Below are 25,592 nucleotides of genomic sequence, written 5' to 3' on the forward strand. Positions count from 1 at the left end.
AACTGCCATCTTTATATATATTCTAAGGAGGACACTATATAATGTTGGAATAACTTTTAGCCCAACCCATTTATATGTATTTGTTGAATGCTTGTATAAATGTGATATACGCAAGTGTGTATATACACAATAAAATATTATAAAAAACCTTTGAGAATGTGCCATGATTTATGTTAGAAATGTTACCTAGAATGACTGGTTCACATGATTTCCCTTGCTTCGACTAAGATGCTAGTCTACAGTCATGTTTATATCTTATCTTACTTATCCTGAAGAGGAATAATTCACTGCCCTATTTACTTTCACAGGAGAAGTTCATTGTTTATATCTCTCAACTGGAAATCAACTGGAAATCTAGTTTTTGTCTATGATAATGTTCCCTCTGTTAGAAGACTGGTCCACTGATATATCAATTCTCCTCTGTTAGAAGACTGGTCCACTGATATATCAATTCCTCTCTGTTAAAAGACTGGTCCACTGATATATCAATTCCCCTCTGTTAGAAGACTGGTCCACTGATATATCAATTCCCCTCTGTTAGAAGACTGGTCCACTGATAAATCAATTCCCCTCTGTTAGAAGACTGGTCCATTGATATATCAATTCCCCTCCATTAGAAGACTGGTCCACTGATATATCAATCCCCCTCCGTTAGAAGACTGGTCCACTGATATATCAATTCCCCTCCGTTAGAAGACTGGTCTACTGATATATCAATTCTCCTCTGTTAGAAGACTGGTCCACTGATATATCAATTCCCCTCTGTTAGTAGACTGGTCCACTGATATATCAATTCACACAGGTATGCTCAAGCCTAGTTTTGGTGTATTTGCTGTTTGATCCTTTTTATGGCTTGACTCATGGAAGACTGGTCCACTGGTATGATTTTCCTTCTACATCTTGCATCTGAGATCAGCGCCTTCCACTCGTCACTTGACTTGAAAATACACAAACATGTAGTTCAATGATTAAGAGACAATGCAATAGAAAATCCAATATATAAAGCACGTTTCAATATAGGAAATTCAGTAACTGAACTGTACATATCGAGGGGTGAATGCGAAAGAGTTCCAAGTGCATATAAATAAAGAAGCATTCACCACTCGATATCAGTTTACCAGATCAAATTAGGAGAAATATGCTTCAATATAACATTTATATAACATGTGAAGTACATGTACAAGGAATTTAAGATATAGATAAATATAAGATTCTCATTCAATGACTGAGCAAACAATAACTTAATACTTGAGAAAAGATATGTAGGTGAATACAAAACTAGAATTGTATCCATAGGTCATGGATGCCCCCACATACTGCGGAATTTCATATCAAAGTTCTTCACCTATGTAACATTGAACCCATTCATTCAAAGAGTTTGAGGAGGTGAACACACAAAATTTCTTCACTATACTATACCCAGTATAGTGAAGTTAACACTGTTCAAAATGGTCAAAGCCCATCCTTTATGGTCATATTCAGATAAAGTTGTGCATCTGGGCAACTCTGAATCCATTCCTTCAAGAAGTGTATGAGGAAATTTTTCACTATGGCCTATTCTGTGAAATTAAGAAAGGGCCATAATTCTAAAATAATTTGCCACAGAAAAAATTCCTTAATTTATGGTCAACTACACATCAAGGTCTTTTATCTGTGAAGCTTTCAAGCATATCCTTTCAATAGTGTTTGAGGAGTTGGACACGCTGGAGTTTTCTCTATATTCTAAATAGCAAAACTATCAAAGGGCCATAACTGCTGTAAAAATAGTCACAGCAAAAATTCCTTTCTTTATCTGTGGAAGTTTGAAGCAAACCAGGCTAATAGTGTGAAAGAAGTTGGAAACACAAGACTTCGCAACATACATACTGACAGATGGACAGCAGCTTGTAGTTCAATACACTCGATAAATAGTCCATAGTTCAATACACTCGATAAATAGTCCATAGTTCAATACAAGAGATAAATAGTCCATAGTTCATTACACTTGATAAATAGTCCATAGTTCAATATAAGAGATAAATAGTCCATAGTTCATTACACTCGATAAATAGTACATAGTTCAATACAAGAGATGAATAGTCCATAGTTCAATACAAGAGATAAATAGTTCAATATAAACAATACTCAGTTCAATAACAGAGACACTTCAATATTAGAGATACACAGAATACAACAGATACATAGTTTGATATAATTAATACATTATTTCAATATATGAGATACAAAGAGCATGTATATGCATAGACATAGCTCAGTTTGAAGCACAGACACTTGGGGTTCGGACCTCCACACACCCCATTCTCCTACGCCCCTGGTTAAGTTTAGCCAATATATTTTAGCATTTTACCATGTATTGAGCATAGGTGACGATCATAAAACGCATTTTGTAACATTTCAGCGTGTTTTTAAAAAATGCATTTTTACCATCAATGCTCTCAATACTAGAAGATATGCAACATCTCACGAACACTAGGGAAACAATAGCCAGTTAAACATTTAAATGAATCCCTACCAATGAATCACTGGTATCAATCGTCAGATCTGTTACTATTCTGTTAAATGACACCGGTCCCGACAACTGTCGTTTGTATTCCGACGAGAAATCAATAAATAACATAAATCAGTCTATCTAAATTCTATGGAACACCCCCTTGCGAATAGATTCCTGCTTTGAACTGCGCATATCGTTGCCGGGTACCAAAATTGATACCGTTTCGACTGCATTATACCTGATTATCGCTTCACCACGTGTTACACGAGGTTTGTTTACATAAAGAAGTGATGATCTGGTTTAACATAGCCGTAAGAGTAACAATTTTGGTTCCCGGTTTATGACATGCGCTACACAAAGCGAGGGTCCAGCGCAAGCAAGTGTTCCCATTGTTCGTGCAATGTTGCATATCTTCTAGTATTGAGAGCATTGATGGTAAAAATACATTTTTTAAAAACACGCTGAAATGTTACAAAATGCGTTTTATGATCGTCACATATGCTTTATACATGGTGAAATGCTAAAATATATTGGCTAAACTTAACCAGGGGCGGAGGAGAATGGGGTGTGTGGAGGTCCGAGCCCCATGTGTCTGTGGTTTGAAGAAATATAATCAGTTTGGATAAATAAGCTCAGTTTGAAGAAATATAATCAGTTTGGGTAAATAAGCTCAGTATGAAGAAATAAATTTGTTTTGAACTATATATGTGTCCATAGGACACTGATGCCCTGCTATCCTGTCACTGTACATGGTAGTATGACTTTAGGTGAAACATTTTTAACACAACTGCAACATAAAACTTTCAAGCACTTCATGGGTATTTAAAAAAAATATATCAAGGACCATAACTCTTGTCAAGCTGAGTGGAAACAAAAGAGAACACCAGGTGCACAACACATGCTATATTACAATTTTTAACAAAAATGAAGTCAACTTTTCTGTTCATCACAAACTGATGCCCTGCTATCTGTAAGCAAATGTGATTATGCACCTCAAATACCATCTGGTATTATCACTTTGTCAAGCATCAATAATGCTCAATGAGTGAAAAGAACTTTTCTTCAGACAGTAATAAACGTAAGTTTGCAGTCAAGGTAACAGACATAAGATCATGGAACAACTAAGATCATGGAAGGGGCCCCAGTTTTGAATAAAAATACAGGTTATGACCTTCCGCCAGTCTATCGGAAGGTTGTGTCACGAGACATCACAGTCCTGAAGTAGACTCCGAGATGGAGTCGAAAGTCTTAACAAGAAGATAAATTTTAAGCCTCAGAAAGGTAACTAACTACTCTGAAATCAAAGTCATGCTAGTTCAGTTCTGATATTGCTTTGGAACTGACTCAATACTGCTACTTTCTTCACTTTTGATTTGACATTTTCTCTTATGATATATAATTTCATAAACAGCTATAAATTACAAATATTCATGGTATCCCAGTTGCATGTTCTTCTATCTAAATCAAAGATTGTATTTTCCTTAATATGTGGACCTTAGATCTGATTAAATGTCATCATTACTACTTTATCTTCTTAAAGCCTTTGTACTTAAATAAATACAGCTTAATGCTTAATAACTACAACAATACATTTGAAAGCTGGAATGATAATTATCAAATAAAAATCTGGTATACTAAAAAGAGTATGAAATATTTCTATGTGCATAGCTATGGTGAGATAACAAATAAACAGGAATACAGGAAGATTGATGGCAATTTGGTACAACACCAGCCCCCTAAAAATGCTTGTTTGAACTAGAAATGTGTCCATGGGACAACACCAGCCCCCTAAAAATGCTTGTTTGAACTAGAAATGTGTCCATGGGACACAGATGCCCCCACTACATGACAAAGGACACAGATCAACTCTGGGAAAACAAAATGTTGCTATTTAAAAAAAAATGCAAAAAATAACCATATATAATGTACATATAAACATATATGCTTTCTTGAGATTTTTAGATACCTGTCCATCACCGCATTTTAATGTTGCTTGAACTCAATGATGACTATGCATGACAATTTTTTCCTAGGTCAGGGGCCATAACTCCTACAATACTGAATGAATCCAGACGCGAAACCCCAGGTGCACAACTGCACATGCTGACCAACATTCCTGTAAACTTTGCTGACTCTAGGTCAAATACTTTTGGAGCTACGCACGACACAACATTAAAATGACCAATTTTTAACTAAGTCAGGGGCCATAACTCCTACATGCCTGAATAAATCTGGACGCGAAACCCCAGATGCACAACTGCACATGCTGACCAACATTCCTGTAAACTTTGGTGATTCTAGGTAAAATACTTTTGGAGGTACGCGCGGCACAACATTAAAATGACCAATTTTTAACTAAGTCAGGGGCCATAACTCCTACATGACTGAATGAATCCAGATGCGAAACCCCAGGTGCACAACTGCACATGCTGACCAACATTCCTGTAAACTTTGGTGACTCTAGGTCAAATACTTTTGGAGCTAAGCGCGACACAACATTAAAATGACCAATTTTTTACTAAGTCAGGGGCCATAACTCCTACACGACTGAATGAATCCCGCGCGAAACCCCAGGTGCACAACTACACATGCTGACCAACATTCCTGTAAAGTTTTGTGACTCTACGTCAAATATTTTTGGAGCTAAGCGTGACACAACATTCTCGGAAGGACGGACGGACAGGCAAGGGCAAATCTATATGCCCCCCCAAAAGTGGAGGCATAAAAATGAATAGTCTGGAACATAGCAGTAACCAAAGATGAAAATCCAAATAATATGCATGATTATGCATGATTATGTCCACTTCATACTGATGATGTAAACCAAGTTTCATTTCAATTGGATCAAAACTTTAAAAGGAGTTGAGTTCACAATGTTCTGATGTACAGTCAAACCTGTGTTAAAGACCACCTCTGAACAGAGACCACCTGGCTTTAAAGACCACATGCTTTGTTTTAACATTTACAGTGTATTTTAACCTGTGAATAAAAACCACATTTTGGCTCTCCCATGGGTGGTCTTTATAGACAGGTTTGACTTTACTTGTAATATTTTTGAGCCCCCGAAAAGGTCCGTAACTCCCATCCATGAAAACAGACATAATGTCAAGACAATATACATATGTCCACTGCCTTTATACCAAGTTTCATTTCATTTGAATGGAAACTGTAGGAGGACTTGAGTACACAAAAAGTCTGACAGACTGATGGAGGGCCAGACAGTTCAAAAGGTCTTTGACCTTGGGGACATAAAAACTACAAAATTTGAGAACATTAACATTACTATTTCTTGTTTCACAGACAACAACTTTTGAATACTCACTCTATGCCTAATATGCTATAATTTTACAAGCTTTCTCAGTTTTACTGTTTGAGCCTTTTTTGTTTATTGTAATAATTGGTGATATAATAAACATGAAACAAGATAAAATACGTACCTCTAAGGACTCAAAGTGACCAACAAGATACATGGCATATTTCGCTCTTGTTAAAGACACATTCATTCTGTTCCTGTTGCCAACAAACCTGTAAAAAGGAAGACTATTATTTAACAGTGCAAAAGTAATTTTGTGTAAACTGATGTAGCGTAACTTTGATACATCAACAGAAAAGTAAGGTTATGTTAATGGTACTTGTCTCTTATTTATTTTGATTTAATACTTAGTTTTGAAAAGTAACTACTTCTAGTGGAGAACTATCAAAGTTATCCGTAACATGTCAAAGGAGTATTTTCAAGTAATCTGTATGAATCCAGTGTGATACTGTTCTTCACTGGTTTAAATTCAGTGCAGTATGTGTCCATTATCAGTCTCAGTCTATTATCAGTTTGGATCAAGTGCAATAAATAATGTTGAAACATGGCATTAAACCCAAAACAACCCACCAACCAAAAGTTTAGATCCAGTGTAATACCTGTCCTTTATTGGTTTAGATTTAGTGCAGTATGTGTCCATTAAAAGTTTGGATCCAGTGCAACTTTTTTTTGATCCAGTGCAACTTACGTGTCAATTATCAGTTTGGATCAAGTGCAATATATGTGTCTATATTTTATTGCTTATATATACATGTATATACAGAAACAAAACCTTTACGAAACAATGAAAAGCATAAGGGTTTGGCCCAAGTTCTTACAACATTAGTGATCAGCCCTCCCCTGCCCATTTTCAATTTGGATCCAGTGCAGTGTATGTCCATTATCAGTCTTGATCCAGTGCAATATGTGTCTGTAATCAGTTTGGATCCAGTGCATTGTCTGTCTATTACCAATTTGGATTCAATGCAGTACATGTCATTATCAGTTTGGATCCAGTGAATCTGTACAGTACCAATTTAGATCCAGAGTGGTATCTTTACATTACCCGTTAAGATCCAGGTCAAAAAGTATTTTTACAATAAGCTTCTTACCCAACAGCTCCAGACTCATTGGCTCTCACACAGGACATGATGATAACATGCTTTTCCCTCCCTTGAAATCCATCAACTGTTGATACTTCTATGTTCCTCAGGCCTCTGAAAAGCATTTCATATCAATCCACTAAAACAATAACAAATCTGTTCTAAACACTTCCTGAAGGGGGCAATGAATGCATACCATCAAACTATAAATCTGTTTGTTTGTTTTTGGTTTAACGCCGTTTTTCAACAGTATTTCCGTCATGTTACCGCCGGCAGTTAACCTAACCAGTGTTCCTGGATTCTGTACCAGTACAAACCTGTTCTCCATAAGTAACTGCCAACTTCCCCACATAAATCAGAGGTGGAGGACTAATGATATCAGACACAATGTCATTTATCAAATAGTCACGGAGAACATACGCCCCGCCCGAGGATCGAACTCGCGACCCCGAGATCCGTAGACCAACGCTCTTACCTACTGAGCTAAGCGGGCGGGCTACTATAAATCTGTATTAAGATAATAAACAAGAGGGCCATCATGGCTCTGTATCACCGGGCTTGATCTGGCCAACTGCTCTTGTTTTTGACCCCACCTGACCCAGTTTCAAACTTGACCTAGATATCATCAAGACCAAGTTTCATAAAGACTGGGTATCAACTGAGGCCTCTAGAGTGTTAACAAGCTTTACCTTTGATTTGACTGGGTGACCTAGTTTTTGATCCCACATGACCCAGATTCGAACTTGACCTAGAGGCCATCAAGACAAACATTCTGACCGATTCCCATGAGTTTCAAATTTAAACTGTGGACTCTTAAGAGTAATAACAAGACCTTCCTTTGATCTGGCCTAGTGACCTACTTTTTGACCCCACATGACCCAGTTTCAAATCTGACCTAGAGATCATCTATACAAACATTCTGACTAACTTTCATAAAGATTGGGTTACAACTGTGGCCTCTGGAGTGTTGACAAGCTTTTCCTTTGATTTCAGCGGGTGACCTTGTTTTTGATCCCACATGACTCACATCTGAAGTGACCTAAAGGTCATCAAGACAAACATTCTGACCAATTCTCATGAGTTTCAAACTTAAACAGTGGCCTCTTAAGTGTTAACAAGATTTTTCTTTGATTTGACCGGGTGACCAAGTTTTTGACCCAACACGACCCAGATTCGAACTTGACCTACAGGTCATCAAGACAAACATTCTGACCTATTCTCATGAGTTTCAAACTTCAACTGTGGACTCTAAGTGTTAACAAGATCTTCCTTTGACCTAGTGACCTACTTTTTGAACACACATGGCCCAGTTTCAAAATTTAACCTAGAAATCATCTATACAAACATTCTGACTAAGTTTCATAAAGACTGGGTTACAACTGTGGCCTCTAGAGTGTTGACAAATTTTTCTTTTGATTTGACCATGTGACCTACTTTTTCGACCCCACACGACTCAGATTTGATCTTGACCTAGATGTCATCAAGACAAACATTCTGACAAAATCTCATGATTTTCAAACTTAAACTGTGGACTCCAAGAGTGTTAACAGGATTTTCCTTTGATCTGGCCTACTGACCTAGTTTTTGACCCCACAAGCTTTTCCTTTGATTTGAGTGGGTGACCTAGTATCTGACCCAACATGACCCAATTTCAAACTTGGCCTAGTAATCATCAAGATAAACACTCTGACAAAGTTTCATGTAGATAGGGTAAAAATGTGGCTTAAAAAGTGTTAACAAGGTATTATTCTGATTTGAACAGATGACCTAGTTTTTGACCAACATGACCCAGATTCGAACTTGAGCTACAGGTCATCAAGACAAACATTCTGACCTATTCTCATGAGTTTCAAATCTAGAGTGTTAACAAGATCTTCCTTTGATCTGTCCTAGTGACCTACTTTTTGACCACACATGTCCCAGTTTCAAACTCAACCTAGAGATCATCTAAACAAACATTCTGACTAAGTTTCATGAAGACTGGGTTACAACTGTGGTCTCTAGAGTGTTGACAAGCTTTTCCTTTGATTTGACCAGGTGACCTAGTTTTTTTGACCCCACACATCTCTGATTTGATCTTGATCTAGAGGTCATCAAGACAAACATTCTGATAATATCTCATGATTTTCAAACTTAAACTGGGACTCTAAGAGTGTTAACAAGATTTTCCTTTGATCTGGCCTACTGACCAAGTTTCATGAAGACAGAGCCATAAATGTGGCCTCTAGGGTACTAACAAGCTTTTCCATTTATTTGACCTGGTGACCTAGTTTTTGACCCTACATGATCCAGTTCTGAACTTGGCCTAGAGATCATCAAGTGCAAGTTTGTATCAAATCAAAGCACAAATGAAACCTCTATATGGCTGAAAGAGCCAAAATTTTGGCCGTTTCAGGGACAGTAACTCTAGAACCCAAGATGGAATCTAGCCGGTTTTCAAAGGAACTGAGATCTTATTGTGACTTGTGTGTTAGTGTGGTTAAAATCAAATGTAAAATGTCACTTGTATCATGTTCATAAGGTAAAAACTAACAAATTTTGACTCTTTCATTGATCAATCAGGGGCTGTAACTCTGGAACCTATGATTGGATCTGACAGATCCATCATGGAATCTAAGATCTACTGTTTTTAAAGATATTTTGCAAGTTTGTCTTATTACAAACCATAAATGAAGTCACTATATGGCTGCAACAGCCAAAATAGCAAATTTTGGCCCCTTAAGGACCCATAATTATGGAACCAATGATGGGATCTGGCCAGTTTTTGTCAGGAATTGAGATATTATGCCAATACAAGTTGTGTATAAGTTTGATTAAAATCGATTGCAAAATGTGGCCTCTTACTATGTGAAAGGTGAGCTAAAAAGGGGCATAATTTTAATACAAGTATGCCCATGGGCAGAATGTCAAGCCCGCCGGCTGTCTAAGTGTGACCTTGACCTTAGACCTAGAGACCTGGTTCTTGCGCATGACACTCCATCTCATAATGGTGAACATTCATGCCAAGTTACATCAAAATCCCACCATGCATGAAGAAGAAATGCTCCAGGCAAACTTCAATTTGATCTTTGACCTCCAACTGTGACCTTGACCTTTGAGATCGGAACATGGGGTTTGCGCATGACACTCCTTCTTATTGAGGTAAACATTCATGCTAAATATACACTAGATTGGTCTATGCATGTCAAAGTTATGGTCCGGACAAAATCTGACGGAAGCACGCATGGATACACCGACCCGCCAAAAGTGACGACGAAGTAGAGCTCACCGCAAGCAGGCTCAACAAAAATGATAAACAAATGTTCTCAGGTTTAATATCATATGGGGAAGGCATGTGTAATTTCGCATGGGGATGGCATGTGCAATTTCACATGGGGAAGGCATGTGTAAGGTTCTGTTGCACGAAAACACTTGCAGATAACATTCTTTAAATCTGGTTAACTAATCACATATAAATTATATTCCCTGTGCATAAACCCTTAACCTGCTAAATTTCTATAATGAACTTACCCATCTTTCAGTTTGGACAGTACCATTAATTGTTAAAAGGGGTGCTTACCGAAAACATTCTGCCCGGACGTGCAGGCTGATCATGATCTACACTGGTCGCAAAGGCAGAATCAATTGTGTTCATAATGATAAGGGTTAATGATTTTAGAAGATCAGTAAACTAACCTTTTCTCCAGCTCCTTGAGAATCTCAGACTTCTGTTTAGCGTAGGGAGCTATTATTCCTATAACTTTCTCAATGACTGATGTCTTTGATACAATAAAGTGACATAATTCTGCAGTAAATCTTGCCTCCAATGGGTTACTCATGGACCTGAAATGAACAAGAATCAAGCTAGAAATACTGCATCTCTACAGCAAACCTGCAATATATAAACTATAAAAGGGCCATAACAGTTTTACTACGGTTAAAATATTCACAGAAAAAATTATTTCCTTTATGGTCATCTGCACATCAAGCTTGCTCATCTGTGAAAGTTTACAGCAAATCAGGCTAATAGTGTGGGAGGAGTTAGACACACAAGATTTTTCTCTATATTCCATATAAAAAAAACAATCAAAGGGCCATAACTGTGACAAAAATAATCACAGAAAAAAATCATTCCTTTATGGTCAACTATACATCAAGCTTGTTGATCTGTAAAAGTTTGAAGCAAATCAGGCTAATAGTGTGGGAGGAGTTGGACACACAAGATTCCAGGACACATGGACAGCAGCAACGCTATATGCCCCCCACTCCCCCCCCCCCATAAATGTGTGGGGGTATAAAAGTCAAACTGATCAGTCCTTGAAACTGAATCCCAAAGGACAAATAAAATTCTCATTGATTTCATGACCATAAGTTGATTTTCATGCACTAACATCCTAACAAAATAGCTCTTTGGCCATAAACTTTAAAATGTATTGCCCATGAAATCATAACCTGGTACACAGAAGAAGCAAACTGGAACCAATATAAAGTAAAATCCTTCCCTGACACCCTACAAGAATAGCTTGCTGCCTTAAGAAATATTAAGCAACAAGACAAGTAAAGTTCTTACTTGGAACCAAATGAAAATTGCTCTCTGCCTTCAGAAACATTAAATTACAAAAAGAAAGCCGGCAACAAGTAAAGTTCTTACCTGGTACCCTGTGAAAATAGCTCTCTGCCTTCAGAAACATTGAATAACAGATAAGGAACCAGTGGTATCTGTGTTCTTTTCTCCAGACACCTGCAGAAATTTATTAATTGTATTAAACTGATCTGTAAAAATTAAATCTACATGGACTGAAGCATGTATGCTCTGCTAAATTTGGCTAGTTTCTCGACAATGTAAATATACAGTTGCAAACTACACCTGACATAAGGAATAACTCTTAAAATTAAAAAAAATTCAGCATAACAACTTAACCTGGCAACCAAGTTTAGGTATATACTTTGAAATCATTTATGTTCTTGTGGGATTAATTTTCGTGGTCCAGTCAATCCATGAAATATAATCCCAATGAACAAGTAAAATTTCCATTAATTTTATGTTCAAAAGTTGAAATCGACAAATTCATATCCCCACGAAATTGCAGTTTTGACCAAAACCATGAAATTTCATGCCCACAAAATTAAATGATTTTACAGTGCATATACAGTTGAAACTCAATATTTCAAACTCGCTCAAAATTCCGGCTATCTCATTTTCAAATCTGTTCTAAAACCACATGCACAAAAGACGATTTAAAGTCAAATTTTGCCATGTCGAAGTAAAATGCTTGATCCCTTAGAATTTTAGATACCGAGATTCAACTGTATATGATTTCATTTTTACTGAAACATTAATCTTTACCCTGGTAAAATACTATAACGAACTTGTCCGCCTTTCAATTTGAACAGTACCATTAAATGTTAAAAGGGGTGCTTACCAAAAAGATACTGACTGATGGGGAACAATGCAGACCATGATCAGACTGCACGCATTGTGCAGGCTGATCTTGGTCTGTGCTGATCACAAAGGCAGGATCACTTGCCGCCAGCAGGTTAAGGGATTTACTGACTAAAATCTATCTGACAGAAGTTCTTACTGCATTGTCTATACTCACTTGTCATTCTTTATTTTTCCACTGTAGACATAGTTGTTTGGGAAAGAAGCAATTTCCGGGTCCATTCTATATTGCGTGTCAAGCAAGATGACTGGGTTGATGCTTCCATACTTAAAATGACTGTCTAATCTCTCAAACAGTGACATGTTGAACTTATTTTCTACAGCAACCTGATAACGTAAAGGAAATCATGTTGCAGTGTTGACTCATTTATGTATAAAGTAACTTCAGTATTTATTTAATATTTATTTCTAGAATAAAACTTGATCATTAAATAGTACTGAGATTTACTGAATCTGTTGTCGAATTGTTCAGTATAAAAGCTTCATGAATATACCATGTAAATCTTGGACTGAGTTTAAAGGACCTAACAATCTTGTAGACTTATCGTCCATTCAGACACAAGGTCTTTTAACAGTGATAAAAATTTTCTTCCTCTCTTCATACTATTAGTTAACTGCAACACCAACTGTTCCACTAAAAATGTCATATATCTTTTTCATGGAATGATTTGTTTGTTTGTTTTGGGTTTAACGCCGTTTTTCAACAGTATTTCAGTCATGTAACGGCGGGCAGTTAACCTAACCAGTGTTCCTGGATTCTGTACCAGTACAAACCTGTTCTCCGCAAGTAACTGCCAACTTCCCCACATGAATCAGAGGTGGAGGACTAATGATTTCAGACACAATGTGTAAAGCAAAGATCAAACAACAGCAAATGTCAAAACGTATAAACAGTAGTCAGTGTTGCGCTATTTCTAAACAGACGTTAAATCATTTATTTTTTCAAACATTGCTAGAATTTCTGAAGAAGACTTGGTGTATGTAATATATGTAAACATTGTAATGTACCTGTGAGAGTACTGTGGGTGGCAGCTGTTCAGGATCTCCAACCAGGATAAGTTTGGTTACCCCATACTGCAGGGGAATCAGTGTCTCTAGTTCTATAGCCTGTGTTGCCTGAAAATATAGAGCATATATATTCATAGACATCTCTCAATGATTTAAAAGATCTGCAAATTTCCGAGTTTTTGACAAATTTTGGATTTTCATCAAATGTAAATATTTTTGTTCAGTGTTTTATTTTGATATCAATGTAACTTAAGTTACATTTAAAGGGAAGGCAACATTGTTTTTGTAAAATAATTCCTGTAAAATGAAAGAAATAATCATTTTCAAGAAATATATAAAATAAATTTATCAATTTTAAAAGGTGTCTGCTAAAAAAACCCAACAACTTAGCAATGTGTATTTAACATCATAAACACACTAAAATGGTTGCCTCCATGGTTATATATTTTCTAAAATTTCAAAATGCAATTGGTTTGATTTTTAAAATTCTTTCAATTTTATGGATGACTGGATGAATGGCTTTCATATCCAATCAATTATGTTTAGGAATTCATTCCCTTTTAAGTGATGGCTGCATATAGTTTAGGTTATACTAATTTATTTTACCATGTGATAAAAGTTTATTTGAATCAGTCTAGAGTCCACTTCCTGGAAATAAATGGTATTGGTGTCATATTAAAGAGCATGATCATGGCCACATGACCCAGTTTTGAGTATGACGTCGTTTTTTCTATTATTTGACATAGTGACCTAGTTTTTGAGCTCATGTGACCCAGTTTTGAAATTGATCTAGATATTACCAAGATAAAAATTCTGACCAATTTTCATGAAGATCCATTGAAAAATATGGTCTCTAAAGAGGTCACAAGGTTTTTCTATTATTTGACCTATTGACCTAGTTTTCGAAGGTACGTGACCCTGTTTTGAACTTTACCTAAATATCATCAAGGTGAACATTCTCACTAATTTTCATGAAGATCTCATGAAAAATATGGCCTCTAGAGAGGTTACAAGGTTTTTCTATTTTTATACCTACTGGCCTAGTTTTTGACCGCACGTGACCCAGTTTCGAAACTGACCTAGATATCATCAAGGTGAACATTCAGATCAATTTTCATGAAGATCCATTGAAAAATATGGCCTCTAAAGAGGTCAAAAGATTTTTCTAATTTAAGACCTACTGACCTAGTTTTTGACCGCAGTTGACCCAGTTTCAAACTTGACCTAGATATCATCAAGATGAACATTAAGACCAACTTTCATACAGATCCCATGAAAAGTATGGCCTCTAGAGAGGTCACAAGGTTTTTTTATTATTTGACCTACTGACCTAGTTTTTTAAGGCACATGACCCAGTTTCAAACTTGACCTAGATATCATCAAGGTGAACATTCTGACCAACTTTCATGAAGATCCATTCAAGGGTATGGCCTCTAGAAAGGTCACAAGGTTTTTCTATTTCAAGACCTGCTGACCTAGTTTTTGACCGCAGTTGACCCAGTTTCGAACTTGACCTATATATAATCAAGATAAACATTCAGACCAACTTTCATACAGATCCCATGAAAAATATGGCCTCTAGAGAGGTCACAACGTTTTTTCATTATTTGACCTACTGACCTACTTTTTGAAGGCATGTGACCCACTTTCGAACTTGACCTAGATATCATCAAGATGAACATCTGACCAATTTTTATGGAGATCCATTCACAAGTATGGCCTCTAGAGAGGTCACAAGGTTTTTCTATTTTTAGACCTACTGACCTAGTTTTTGACCGCACATGACCCTGTTTCGAATTTGACCTAGATATCATCAAGATGAACATTCAGACCAACTTTCATACAGATCCCATGAAAAATATGGCCTTTAGAGAGGTCACAAGGTTTTTCTATTATTTGACCTACTGACCTAGTTTTTGATGGCACATGACCCACTTTCGAACTTGTCCTAGATATCATCAAGATGAACATTCAGACCAACTTTCATACAGATCCCATGAAAAATATGGCCTCTAGAGAGGTCACAAGTTTTTTCTATTATTTGACCTACTGACCTAGTTTTTGAAGGCACGTGACCCAGTTTCGAACTTGACCTAGATATCATCAAGGTGAACATTCTGACCAATTTTCATGAAGATCTCATGAAATATATGGCCTCTAGGGAGGTCACAAGGTTTTTCTATTTTTAGACCTACTGACCTAGTTTTTGATCGCACGTGAGCCAGTTTCGAACTTGACCTACATATCATCAAGATGAACATTCTGACCAACTTTCATACAGATCCCATGAAGTATATGGCCTTTAGAGAGGTCACAAGGTTTTTCTATTATTTGACCTACTGACCTAGTTTTTGAAGGCACGTGTCCCAGTTTCGAACTTGACCTAGATATCATCAAGGTGAACATTCTGACCAATTTTCATGAAGATCTCATGAAATATATGGCCTCTAGAGAGGTCACAAGGTTTTTCTATTTTTAGACCTACTGACCTAGTTTTTGAAGGCACGTGACCCAGTTTTGAACTTGACCTAGATATCATCAAGGTGAACATTCTGACAAACTTTCATAAAGATCCCATGAAAAATGTGACCTCTAGAGTGGTCACAAGCAAAAGTTTACGGACGGACGCATGGACGGACGACGCGCGATCACAAAAGCTCACCTTGTCACTTTGTGACAGGTAAGCTAAAAATGCAGCTGTGTTTCAGTGAAGTTATTATTACATGATGGTTGCGTATTATACAATGGCTGCATTTCAATAAAGTATCATTACAAGACAGCTGCACTTCAATAAAGTATTATTACATCATGGTTGTGTTCCAATAAAGTATTACTACATAATGGTTGGGTTTCAATTAAGTAGTATTTCAAGACGGCTGTATTTCAAGTATTATTACATGATGGCTGCACTTCTTTTAAATGCATAAAGGTTATTCGGACACACAAAAATTCATACAATAAACCATATCCTACCAAAGACCATACTAATTAATTACACAGAGAAACAAAACATTACAAGCACACAAAAAGGTCTGTTTTTTATACCTTGACCTTGAAGCGAGTCATCCGGAGCACGCGCTCTGCACATGGTCTCAGTGTTGTGAACATTTCTGCCAAGTTTCTTTGAAATCCTTCAAGCAGTTCAAGAGTTACAGAGCGGACACAAAACAAACTGATAGGACTTTTGACCCCTAAGTGTGACCTTGACCTTGAAGCCAGTCGTCCGGAACATGCGCTCTGCATGTCGTCTCGGTGTGGTAAACATTTGTGTCAAGTTTCTTTGAAATCCTTCAAGGGGTTCAAGAGTTACAGAGCGGACACGAAACAAACTGATATGACCTTTGACTCCTAAGTGTGACCTTGACCTTGAAGCGAGACATCCAAAACATGCGCTCTGCACATCGTCTCGGTGTGGTGAACATTTGTGTCAAGTTTCCTTGAAATTCTTCAAGGGGTTCAAGAGTTACAGAGCCGACACGAAACAAACTGGACAGAAGGACAGACAGACGAACAGACAGACAGACGGACACCAGCGTCATAACATAATTTCTGCCAAGTTTCTTTGAAATCCTTCAAGCAGTTCAAGAGTTACAGAGCGGACACAAAACAAACTGATAGGACTTTTGACCCCTAAGTGTGACCTTGACCTTGAAGCCAGTTGTCCGGAACATGCGCTCTGCACGTCGTCTCGGTGTGATGAACATTTGTGTTAAGTTTCTCTGAAATCCTTCAAGGGGTTCAAGAGTTACAGAGCGGACATGAAACAAACTGATATGACCTTTGACTCCTAAGTGTGACCTTGACCTTGAAGCGAAACATCCAAAACATGCGCTCTGCACGTTGTCTCGGTGTGGTGAACATTTGTGTCAAGTTTCCTTGAAATCCTTCAAGGGGTTCAAGAGTTACAGAACGGACACGAAATTGCTAACGGACAGACGGACACCAGCGTCATAACATAATACGTCCCTTCGGGCGTATAAAAACAAATTTTGCCATACATTTATATGAGGTCAGCCACTCCATTACATTTAGCAGATGCTTTAGCAGGTATTAACATCCAAACTGGTTTATTGTCTAATTAAAACTCAATACCTAGATAAGAAATTATTAAATTACTAACTAGCCAACAAATTTACTCAAAAACAAATCATTAAAATTAAGCATTACTACTAGATTAAAGGTCATTAAGCTTAAACAGTCAGATTCAAGGCAATAAGGTACAAGACAATTAAGCTTTAACAGTCAGATTCAAGGCAATAAGGTACAAGACAATTAAGCTTTAACAGTCAGATTCAAGGCAACTGAGCATTAAAGGGAAAGGCAAAGCTGTCTATCTTCTAGGATTTCTTAAATCATTTATCGCATAGTGCAGCAATTTTCCTTTGATCTTTGCAGCATGTTATACATAGTAACACACATTATTACTACAAAACTGTGCTGATATCTTACAAAACTGTTGCGATATATATCAACACGGAAATCTCTATGGAGTTTCATAAGAAAAAAAGTGTTCCGATATATATCAGCACAGTAAAACTGTTCCGATATATATCGGAACACTTTTTCTCTATTGAGGTCCTATCAAGGGAGTATAATTTTTTCCTTTCAAAGAAAAGATGATTTTAGCTCAAATTTACAGTTCACAGAGAAAGAATTGTCACAAACACCTACATTTATAAAGTAAAAGAATAAATAAACTAGAATATTTCAAAAACTTGATAGTTATTGCCAAATTCAGAAATACATGAAATATATGAAATTCTGAGATTTCTCAAATGTTTCTTTTTCTTTGATTTTTTTTACAAACAAAACAACAAGTTTTACAATATGTCTGGCCAATGAAATGCAAAGATTTAAAACCAGTGCAGAAATTTGTTGGGTACTTTTATCTGGGGAACACATTTTCTAAAACAGAAGTTTTAGTGTTTCAGTCAGCGAGGCGCAGAAAGGGAATCAAAATATTAAAAATAATAATAAACAAATTTAAATGAAAATAATATATAAATTTTAATGATAAACTATGCGATAAAACAGTTATAATATGTAGTGCTCGTGTGTTACCAGGATATATCAGAGCTAGGGGTACATATCGTTATTTTTCTCTTCACATATCTGTCTCGGCCTACCGGCCTCAACGATATGTGCAGAGAAAAATACCCTCGATGCACCCCTAGCTCTGATATATCCTGGTAACACACTCTCACACATACTATAACTATTACTTAAAGAAGTGAAAGAATTTTCAAAATTGGCTTAAAAATGAGAAAGTTATGAGCATTTAAATATTTGATCAAAATGGTGGCCATTTTGTTTAAACTGTATTTACTTATTTCTGTAAAATAATTTCTGTACTTTTTCCAGCTATAATGAAAGAAATCACCATGTGTTACATTTTACACTCAAGAAACATATAAAATTTATCAGTTTAAAAGGTTATTTGCTAAATAAAATGACATCATAAACACACTACAAGAGGGCCATGATGGCCCTATATCGCTCACCTGTTATCATTGCACTTGAGGACAAGAAGGTCCTCAGAAAAAATATCTAAGTCCAAAGGACAGTAACAACAAAGGGAAGAAATTTAACCAAAAAGAAAAAAAAATTCTTACAAGGTACAGATATGTCAAAATACACCTAAAAATTGGAGGTACCATCCATGTTGTACCATAGAAAAGTGGACTCAGTTATTCCCTATGGCCAATAATAAAAAAGTTACTAAAAATAAGCTATTTATAGTAAAGTAAAAGGGAAGTAATTTTAAAAAAAATTATTGTAAGTGAACAAAAGGAGGATCTGCCAAATAAATCTGTTGACATAAATGAAATTTCAGATCAGTATCTTCATTAGTTACGGAGATATACCCATTTTAATTTGAAATAAAAGGAGGTAATTTGACATAAAATCAGTCCATAGTTATCTACCCTGATTGTCTCAGTCCAACTAATGACAATAATGAAATTTCAAATAAGTCCTATAAGTACTTACTGATATAAATCCATTTTGATTACAATCAGGGGAGGTAATCAGCTATAAAATAACTCTGAACCTACGCTTGGATCTGATATGTCATGGAATCCAAGAATTATTGTTGTTGAAGTTATTTTGGAAGTTTGTATCAAACAAGCAAATTCGATGAATTGGAATCCCCCGCCGAAAGGGTCAGAGTTGAGGAACGGCAAAAAAATATATCCAGCAAAAAGTTAAGAATGTTACCAAGAAGCAAATAATTTCATTAGTCAAAATCAAATTAAAAGAAAATGAATGGTTTGTTTGGGTGGGGGGTGGGGTGAGGATACAACAGTTTACATGTTGATTATAAATATTGATAGAAAACGAAAAATGAAAAAAAAAAATAAAAAAAAATTGGGGGGGGGGGGGGGAGGGGGACGGGGGTGACCAAGGTAAGGTGGTGACCAGGTGTAGGTACACAACATCACATGTTTATAATAAATGTTCATGGAAAAGAATGAAAGAAGTTTAATGAAATTCTTCCAATTGGTTGGTTTGTTATGTACAGATCTGTGGATTTTTAAACAATTAAAGGGCAATAACTATATGGAAAATTGACCAATCGAAAAAAAACTTGAAGGGCATCGTCGCAGTATCTTGGTTCATGTCTATTTCAAGTTTGATGAAATTCTACCTGCTAGTTACTGAGAAATGGCTGCAGACGGACATTTTTCATTAAATCAAGGGCAATAACTCTGAGGGAAATTGACCTATCAAAAAAAAAACTTGACGGGCATCAGCGCAGTATCTTGGTTCATGTCTATTTCAGATTTGATGAAATTCTACCTGTTAGTTACTGAGAAATGGCTGCAGATGGACATTTTTTATTAAATCAAGGGCAATAACTCTGAGGGAAATTGACCAATCAAAAAAAAAACTTGACGGGCATCATCGCAGTATGTTGGTTCATGTTTATTTCAAGTTTCATGAAATTCTACCAAGTAGTTACTGAGAAATGGCTGCGGACGGACGGACGGACGGACGGACGGACGGACGGACTGACAGACTGACGGACTGACGGACGGACAACGCCATTTCAATACCCCCCTCCCGATTTCATCGGCGGGGGATAATAAAACCATAAATGAAGTCTCTATATGGCTGCAAAAGCCAAAATAGCCAATTTTAGACCTTGAAGGGTCCGTAACTCTGGAACCCATGACGAAATCTGGCCAGTTCAAGAAAGGAACCAAGATCTTGTGGTTATACAAGTTGTGTGCAAGTTTGGTTAAAATCGAATCATAAATGAAGCTGCTATTGTGCAGACAAGGTCAAAATAGCTAATTTTGGCCCTTTCAGGGCCTATAACTCTGGAACCCATTATGGGATCTGGCCGGTTCAACTAAGGAATCAAGATCTTATGGTGACACAAGTCTTGTGCAAGTTTGATTAAATTCAAATCATAAATGAAGCTGCTATTGTGCAGACAAGGTCAAAATAGCAGGGGTCGCGCTGTCGGTCGCCAATGGCGCCAAATGCGCCGATTTACAAATTCTGGCGCTAGTTTGGATCAGTTGGCGAAAGTTTCTGGCGACAACAAAGCAAAGATCGGGCCGAGACATTTTTTTAATGACACCAAGGATCATCCTACCTAGTCGCTGTGAAGTTAATTATCGCCTGCGGGCGTATCCGAATCGCCGAGTTGTAATATGTTTGTTTAATTAATTAATGTTGTAAAACCGATGTCAATTATCGATAAATCCCTGGTTAACTCCGCCTACTTGCCTGTCAAACTTCAACCAATCGTAGCGTTATTTATCAATACTGCAAGCCGCCGCCATTTTAAAAATTTTCAATCGGCGTGAAAAGCCGATAATTTTATCGAGTGCAGACTAAAACCTTCTTCAGCATGATCTTAATGTATCAGTCTTACGTTATTTCTTGATTTTATTATAAAATTGCCTCCAAATTTATTTCAATCACGGCCAATTTCTATAAATGAATTGCCCGGGAACCAATTCCGCGGACGTCTGAACAGCCGTATAAATACATGTAATTTGTAAAAATATTGAGAAGTTTGGTTTTGTTTTCGAAAAATTAATAAATAAATCAAGTAAAACTATAAATCTGAACAAGTTGATGCAAGAATCGGGCATTTTTAAAGCAAAAGAATCGAAACATGCACGAAAACTTCCACGGCGTTCGATCGTACACCTGATCAATTTACGAGTTTCGGACGCGAAAATTTCGGATGAAAATTTAAAGGGGACTTTTTTATAGCGCAGTTTGTACTTTATTTAGAAATGATTAAAAAAATTTGTGAGACACTCGTTTTACTAAAATGTTCTTTAAACTTTGCTTTTTATTCTATTTGTTTTGTTACTTTTGTAGTTTTGAAATTGAACTGAAATAAATGAAGTTGAAGTTTAGTATTTGTTTTCGTTCTTGTAGTTTATAATTCAGGTAAAATCTCTTGGCACTGGCACCAATGTTGGCTCCAGTGGCTCCTCTTTGGCTCCAACTTTTGCCAAATGGCGAAAGTGTTGGCGACAGCTTAGAAATATCCAGAGCCACCCCTCAAATAGCTAATTCTGGCCCTTTCAGGGGCCATAACTCTGGAACCCATAATGGAAACTGGCCAGTTTAAGAAAGGAACCAAGATCTTATGGTGATACAAGTTGTGTGCAAGTTTGGTTAAAATCAAATCATAAATGAAGCTGCTATTGTGCAGACAAGGTCAAAATAGCTAATTCTGGCCCTTTCAGGGGCCATAACTCTGGAACCCATCATGGGATCTGGCCAGTTCAAGAAAGGAATCGAGATCTTATGGTGATACAAATTGTGTGCAAGTTTGGCTAAAATAAAATCATAAATGAAACCACTATTGTGCAGACAAGAAATTGTTGACGGACAGACGCACGGACAGACGACGGACGAAGGGTGAGCACAAAAGCTCACCTTGTCACTATGTGACAGGTGAGCTAAAAATGGCTGCCTCCATGATCAACTTTTCTTAAATTTCAAACTGCCATACCGTTTTCAACAGTGGTGTGATTGTAAAAGTTCTTCCAGCATTATGAAAGGCTTGAGGATGGCTTCCATATAAAATTAACTTACTGTCAGGCATTCCATGCCTTTTAATGAATCTAAATGTTAAAGCTTAACTACCTTGTTCTTGGAATCTGACTGTTAAAGCGTAACTGCCTTGTATCTGATTGTTAAGCTTAATTGCCTTGTATTAGACTGTTAAAGCATATTTGCCTTGAATCAGTCCATTTAAGCGTAATTGCCTTGAATCAGTCCATTTAAACGTAATTGCCTTAAATCAGTCCATTTAAACGTAATTGCCTTAAATCAGTCCATTTAAACGTACATTTAAACGCAATTGCTTTGAATCAGTCCATTTAAGCGTAATTGCCTTGAATCAGTCCATTTACAGGGTTCATACAGCCAGTCTGACAAAAAATTCAAGGGGTTTTCAAGGAGTTTTCAAGGACTGTTATTACATTTTCAAGAATAAGCAAAAAATTGAACAAGCACTTATTACACACGAAATGACTGGCTTACAATTGGTGAACACTTCTTACATCCAAAATTACTATCACGTGATATAAGTTTTTCTATAAAGTTCCAATTTGCAATTGATCAACACTTTATCACACACAAAATGACTGGCAAACAATTGATCAACACTTCTTACATCAACAGCGACTTATCATGTCATATAAGATCAAGTTTTAGGTGCCTCTGGCTGCTGGGGGCGAAGGTGGAATAGTAAACACATCAAGAGTGGCCGTGGGTGACTCTCGATCAGGTACATTTTTCTTGTGCTTCTCAGACTTGACGTGCAATTTCAGTGCCGATTCACCCATTGAACTAATGTCAATAACTTTGTTACAATATTTGCACATGGCTTTCCGTTTGTTTTCGTGCTTGACCAGCCATGGATAGGATACAAGCCACTTTTTGTTGAAAATACACGACATTTTCTTCAATATCGGTAACGGAAATGGTGTCCGTAATTTTTACAAGTCGTAATTTTCCTAGTCCTAGTCTGTTTAAAACCCGTATCGTACGGTACACATAGGTTATGTAGACATAAAACATGGCGATGCGTACATATAACAAAGCGTCTTTTACGATCTATTTTTATTAAGCTGACCAAAATTTCTGAAGAAGGAAATTCAAGGACTTTTATCATAAAATCAAGCACTTTTCAAGCAGTTTTCAAGGCAAGAAACGAATTCAAGGAGTTTTAAGGAGGTTTTTGCAAATTCAAGCACTTTTCATCTAGCAGCTTGAAATTCAAGTTTTCAAGTCTGTGCGAACCCTGATTTAAGCGTAACTGCCTTGAATCAGTCCATTTAAGCGTAATTGCCTTGAATCACTCCATTTAAGCGAAATTGCCTTGAATCAGTCAGTTAAAGCTTTTAGGTGAAATTTACTTTGAATCTGGTTTTTAAAGCTTTATTGCCAAGAATCAGTCTGTTTAAGCTGAATTGCCTTTTATCAGACTGTTGAAGCTTAATTGCCTTGTATCAGATTGTTGAAGCTTAACTGCCTTAAATCTGACTGTTAAAACTTAATAACCTTGAACCCGACAGTTGAAACTTCATTGCCTGAATCAGTCTGTTAAAGCTCAATTGTCTTGAATCCAACCATTAAAGCTTGATTTAAGAAATCCTAGCAGATTGATTTAACATGAGAACAACATTGCCTTTCCCTTTAAGCTTGAACAGACTGATTCAAGGCAATAATCAAACCTTATAATTTTTCTGATTAAGTAAAACAATTACCTCATCAACGATGACAACGTCAAATGCAGGACCAGAATAGTTCTGAAAAGCTGCCCGCAATTCATTACCACCAATTCTGCTAAGTGTGCCTGCAACAACATGGGCTCTCAGCAGTAAATTAGACCTTGCCTTCCTCTCCTGCTGTGGATCTACATTTGTCTTTGGCTGCAATACATATATCTAGAACATTTAGCAACTGGATAACTTAAGTATCAAAATCTGTCACGTTCTGATTCCTCCTATAACAAGAGCTGTCTGTAAGACAGCCAAGCTCGACTATTCGAAATACTGTCCCAGAAGCAGGAAAATATTACCCAAAAAGGTTAATTATCAAAAGAGTTTTAAGTTCAAAAGGGGGCATAATTTGACCAAAATGCATATCAGTTATGGGACTTGCTGCTATCAACTAGTTTTATAACCCCAAAGGCACATGTGAAGTTTCAATTCAATATCTGCATTAGTTTGGGAGATAGAAACTCGCATGTAAAACTTTAACCAGAATTTTCAAAGTCCAAAAAGGGGTATAATTTGCCCAAAATACATGCCAGAGTTATGGAACTTGACCCAGTGAGGTTGGTAATTGATCTTGAAAAAGAAAAAATAAGTTTCAAATCTATATGCCTTTTAGTAATTGCTGTATGTACTTGCACGCAAAACTTTAACCAGGATTTTCTAAGTCCAAAAAGGGGAATAATTTGCTCAAAATACATGTAAGAGTTATGGGACTTGATCCAGTGAGGTCAGTAATTGATCTAGAAAAAGAACAAGAGCTGTCTCCATAGGATGACATATGCCCCCGATGGCACTTTGAATGAGTAGTTATGGCCGATGTTAGAGTTTAGGACCTTTGACCTACGGAGCTGGGTCTTGCGCGCGACACGTCGTCTTACTGTGCCACACATTCATGCGTAGTTATTTTAAAATCCATGCATGAATGACAAAGATATGGACCGGACACGCCCATCAATGCACTATCATGAAAAATGACCTTTAACGTCTAAGTGTGACCTTGACCTTTGAGCTACAGACCTGGGTCTTGCGCACGACACGTCGTCTTTCTGTGGTTCACATTCATGCCAAGTTATTTGAAAATCCATCCATGGTTGACAAAGATATGGACCGGACACGCCCATCAATGCACTATCCTTTAATGTCTAAGTGTGACCTTGACCTTTGAGCTATGGACCTGGGTCTTGCGCGTGACACGTCGTCTTACTGTGGTACACATTCATGCCAAGTTATTTGAAAATCCATCCATCGATGACAAAGATATGGACCGGACACGCCCATCAATGCACTATCCTTTAATGTCTAAGTGTGACCTTGACCTTTGAGCTATGGACCTGGGTCTTGCGCGCGACACGTCGTCTTTCTGTGGTACACATTCATGCCAAGTTATTTGAAAATCCATCCATCGATGACAAAGATATGGACCGGACACGCCCATCAATGCACTCTCCTTTAATGTCTAAGTGTGACCTTGACCTTTGAGCTACGGACCTGGATCTTGCGCGCGACACGTCGTCTT

The 25,592-nt window shown here is 37.1% G+C and overlaps 1 protein-coding gene across 1 annotated transcript in view; it reads right to left on the reverse strand.

Moving 5' to 3' along the window:
- Window positions 1-370: 370 nt before the first annotated feature.
- The window catches only part of LOC123551942 (serine-rich adhesin for platelets-like), a 101,039-nt gene continuing 75,817 nt past the window's right edge, over window positions 371-25,592 (reverse strand). Inside the window, exons 16-23 of the mRNA XM_053541503.1 lie at window positions 24,065-24,229; window positions 13,317-13,424; window positions 12,466-12,635; window positions 11,517-11,606; window positions 10,562-10,708; window positions 6,896-7,000; window positions 5,929-6,016; window positions 371-937 (exon numbers count right to left, since the gene is read on the reverse strand). Of these exons, the coding sequence (XP_053397478.1) occupies window positions 815-937; window positions 5,929-6,016; window positions 6,896-7,000; window positions 10,562-10,708; window positions 11,517-11,606; window positions 12,466-12,635; window positions 13,317-13,424; window positions 24,065-24,229 (996 nt within the window). The 3' untranslated portion in view covers window positions 371-814. The remainder of the gene's footprint in view (window positions 938-5,928; window positions 6,017-6,895; window positions 7,001-10,561; window positions 10,709-11,516; window positions 11,607-12,465; window positions 12,636-13,316; window positions 13,425-24,064; window positions 24,230-25,592) is intronic.

The sequence above is a fragment of the Mercenaria mercenaria genome, chromosome 4, assembly GCF_021730395.1.
Source record: "Mercenaria mercenaria strain notata chromosome 4, MADL_Memer_1, whole genome shotgun sequence".
NCBI lineage: Eukaryota > Metazoa > Mollusca > Bivalvia > Venerida > Veneridae > Mercenaria > Mercenaria mercenaria.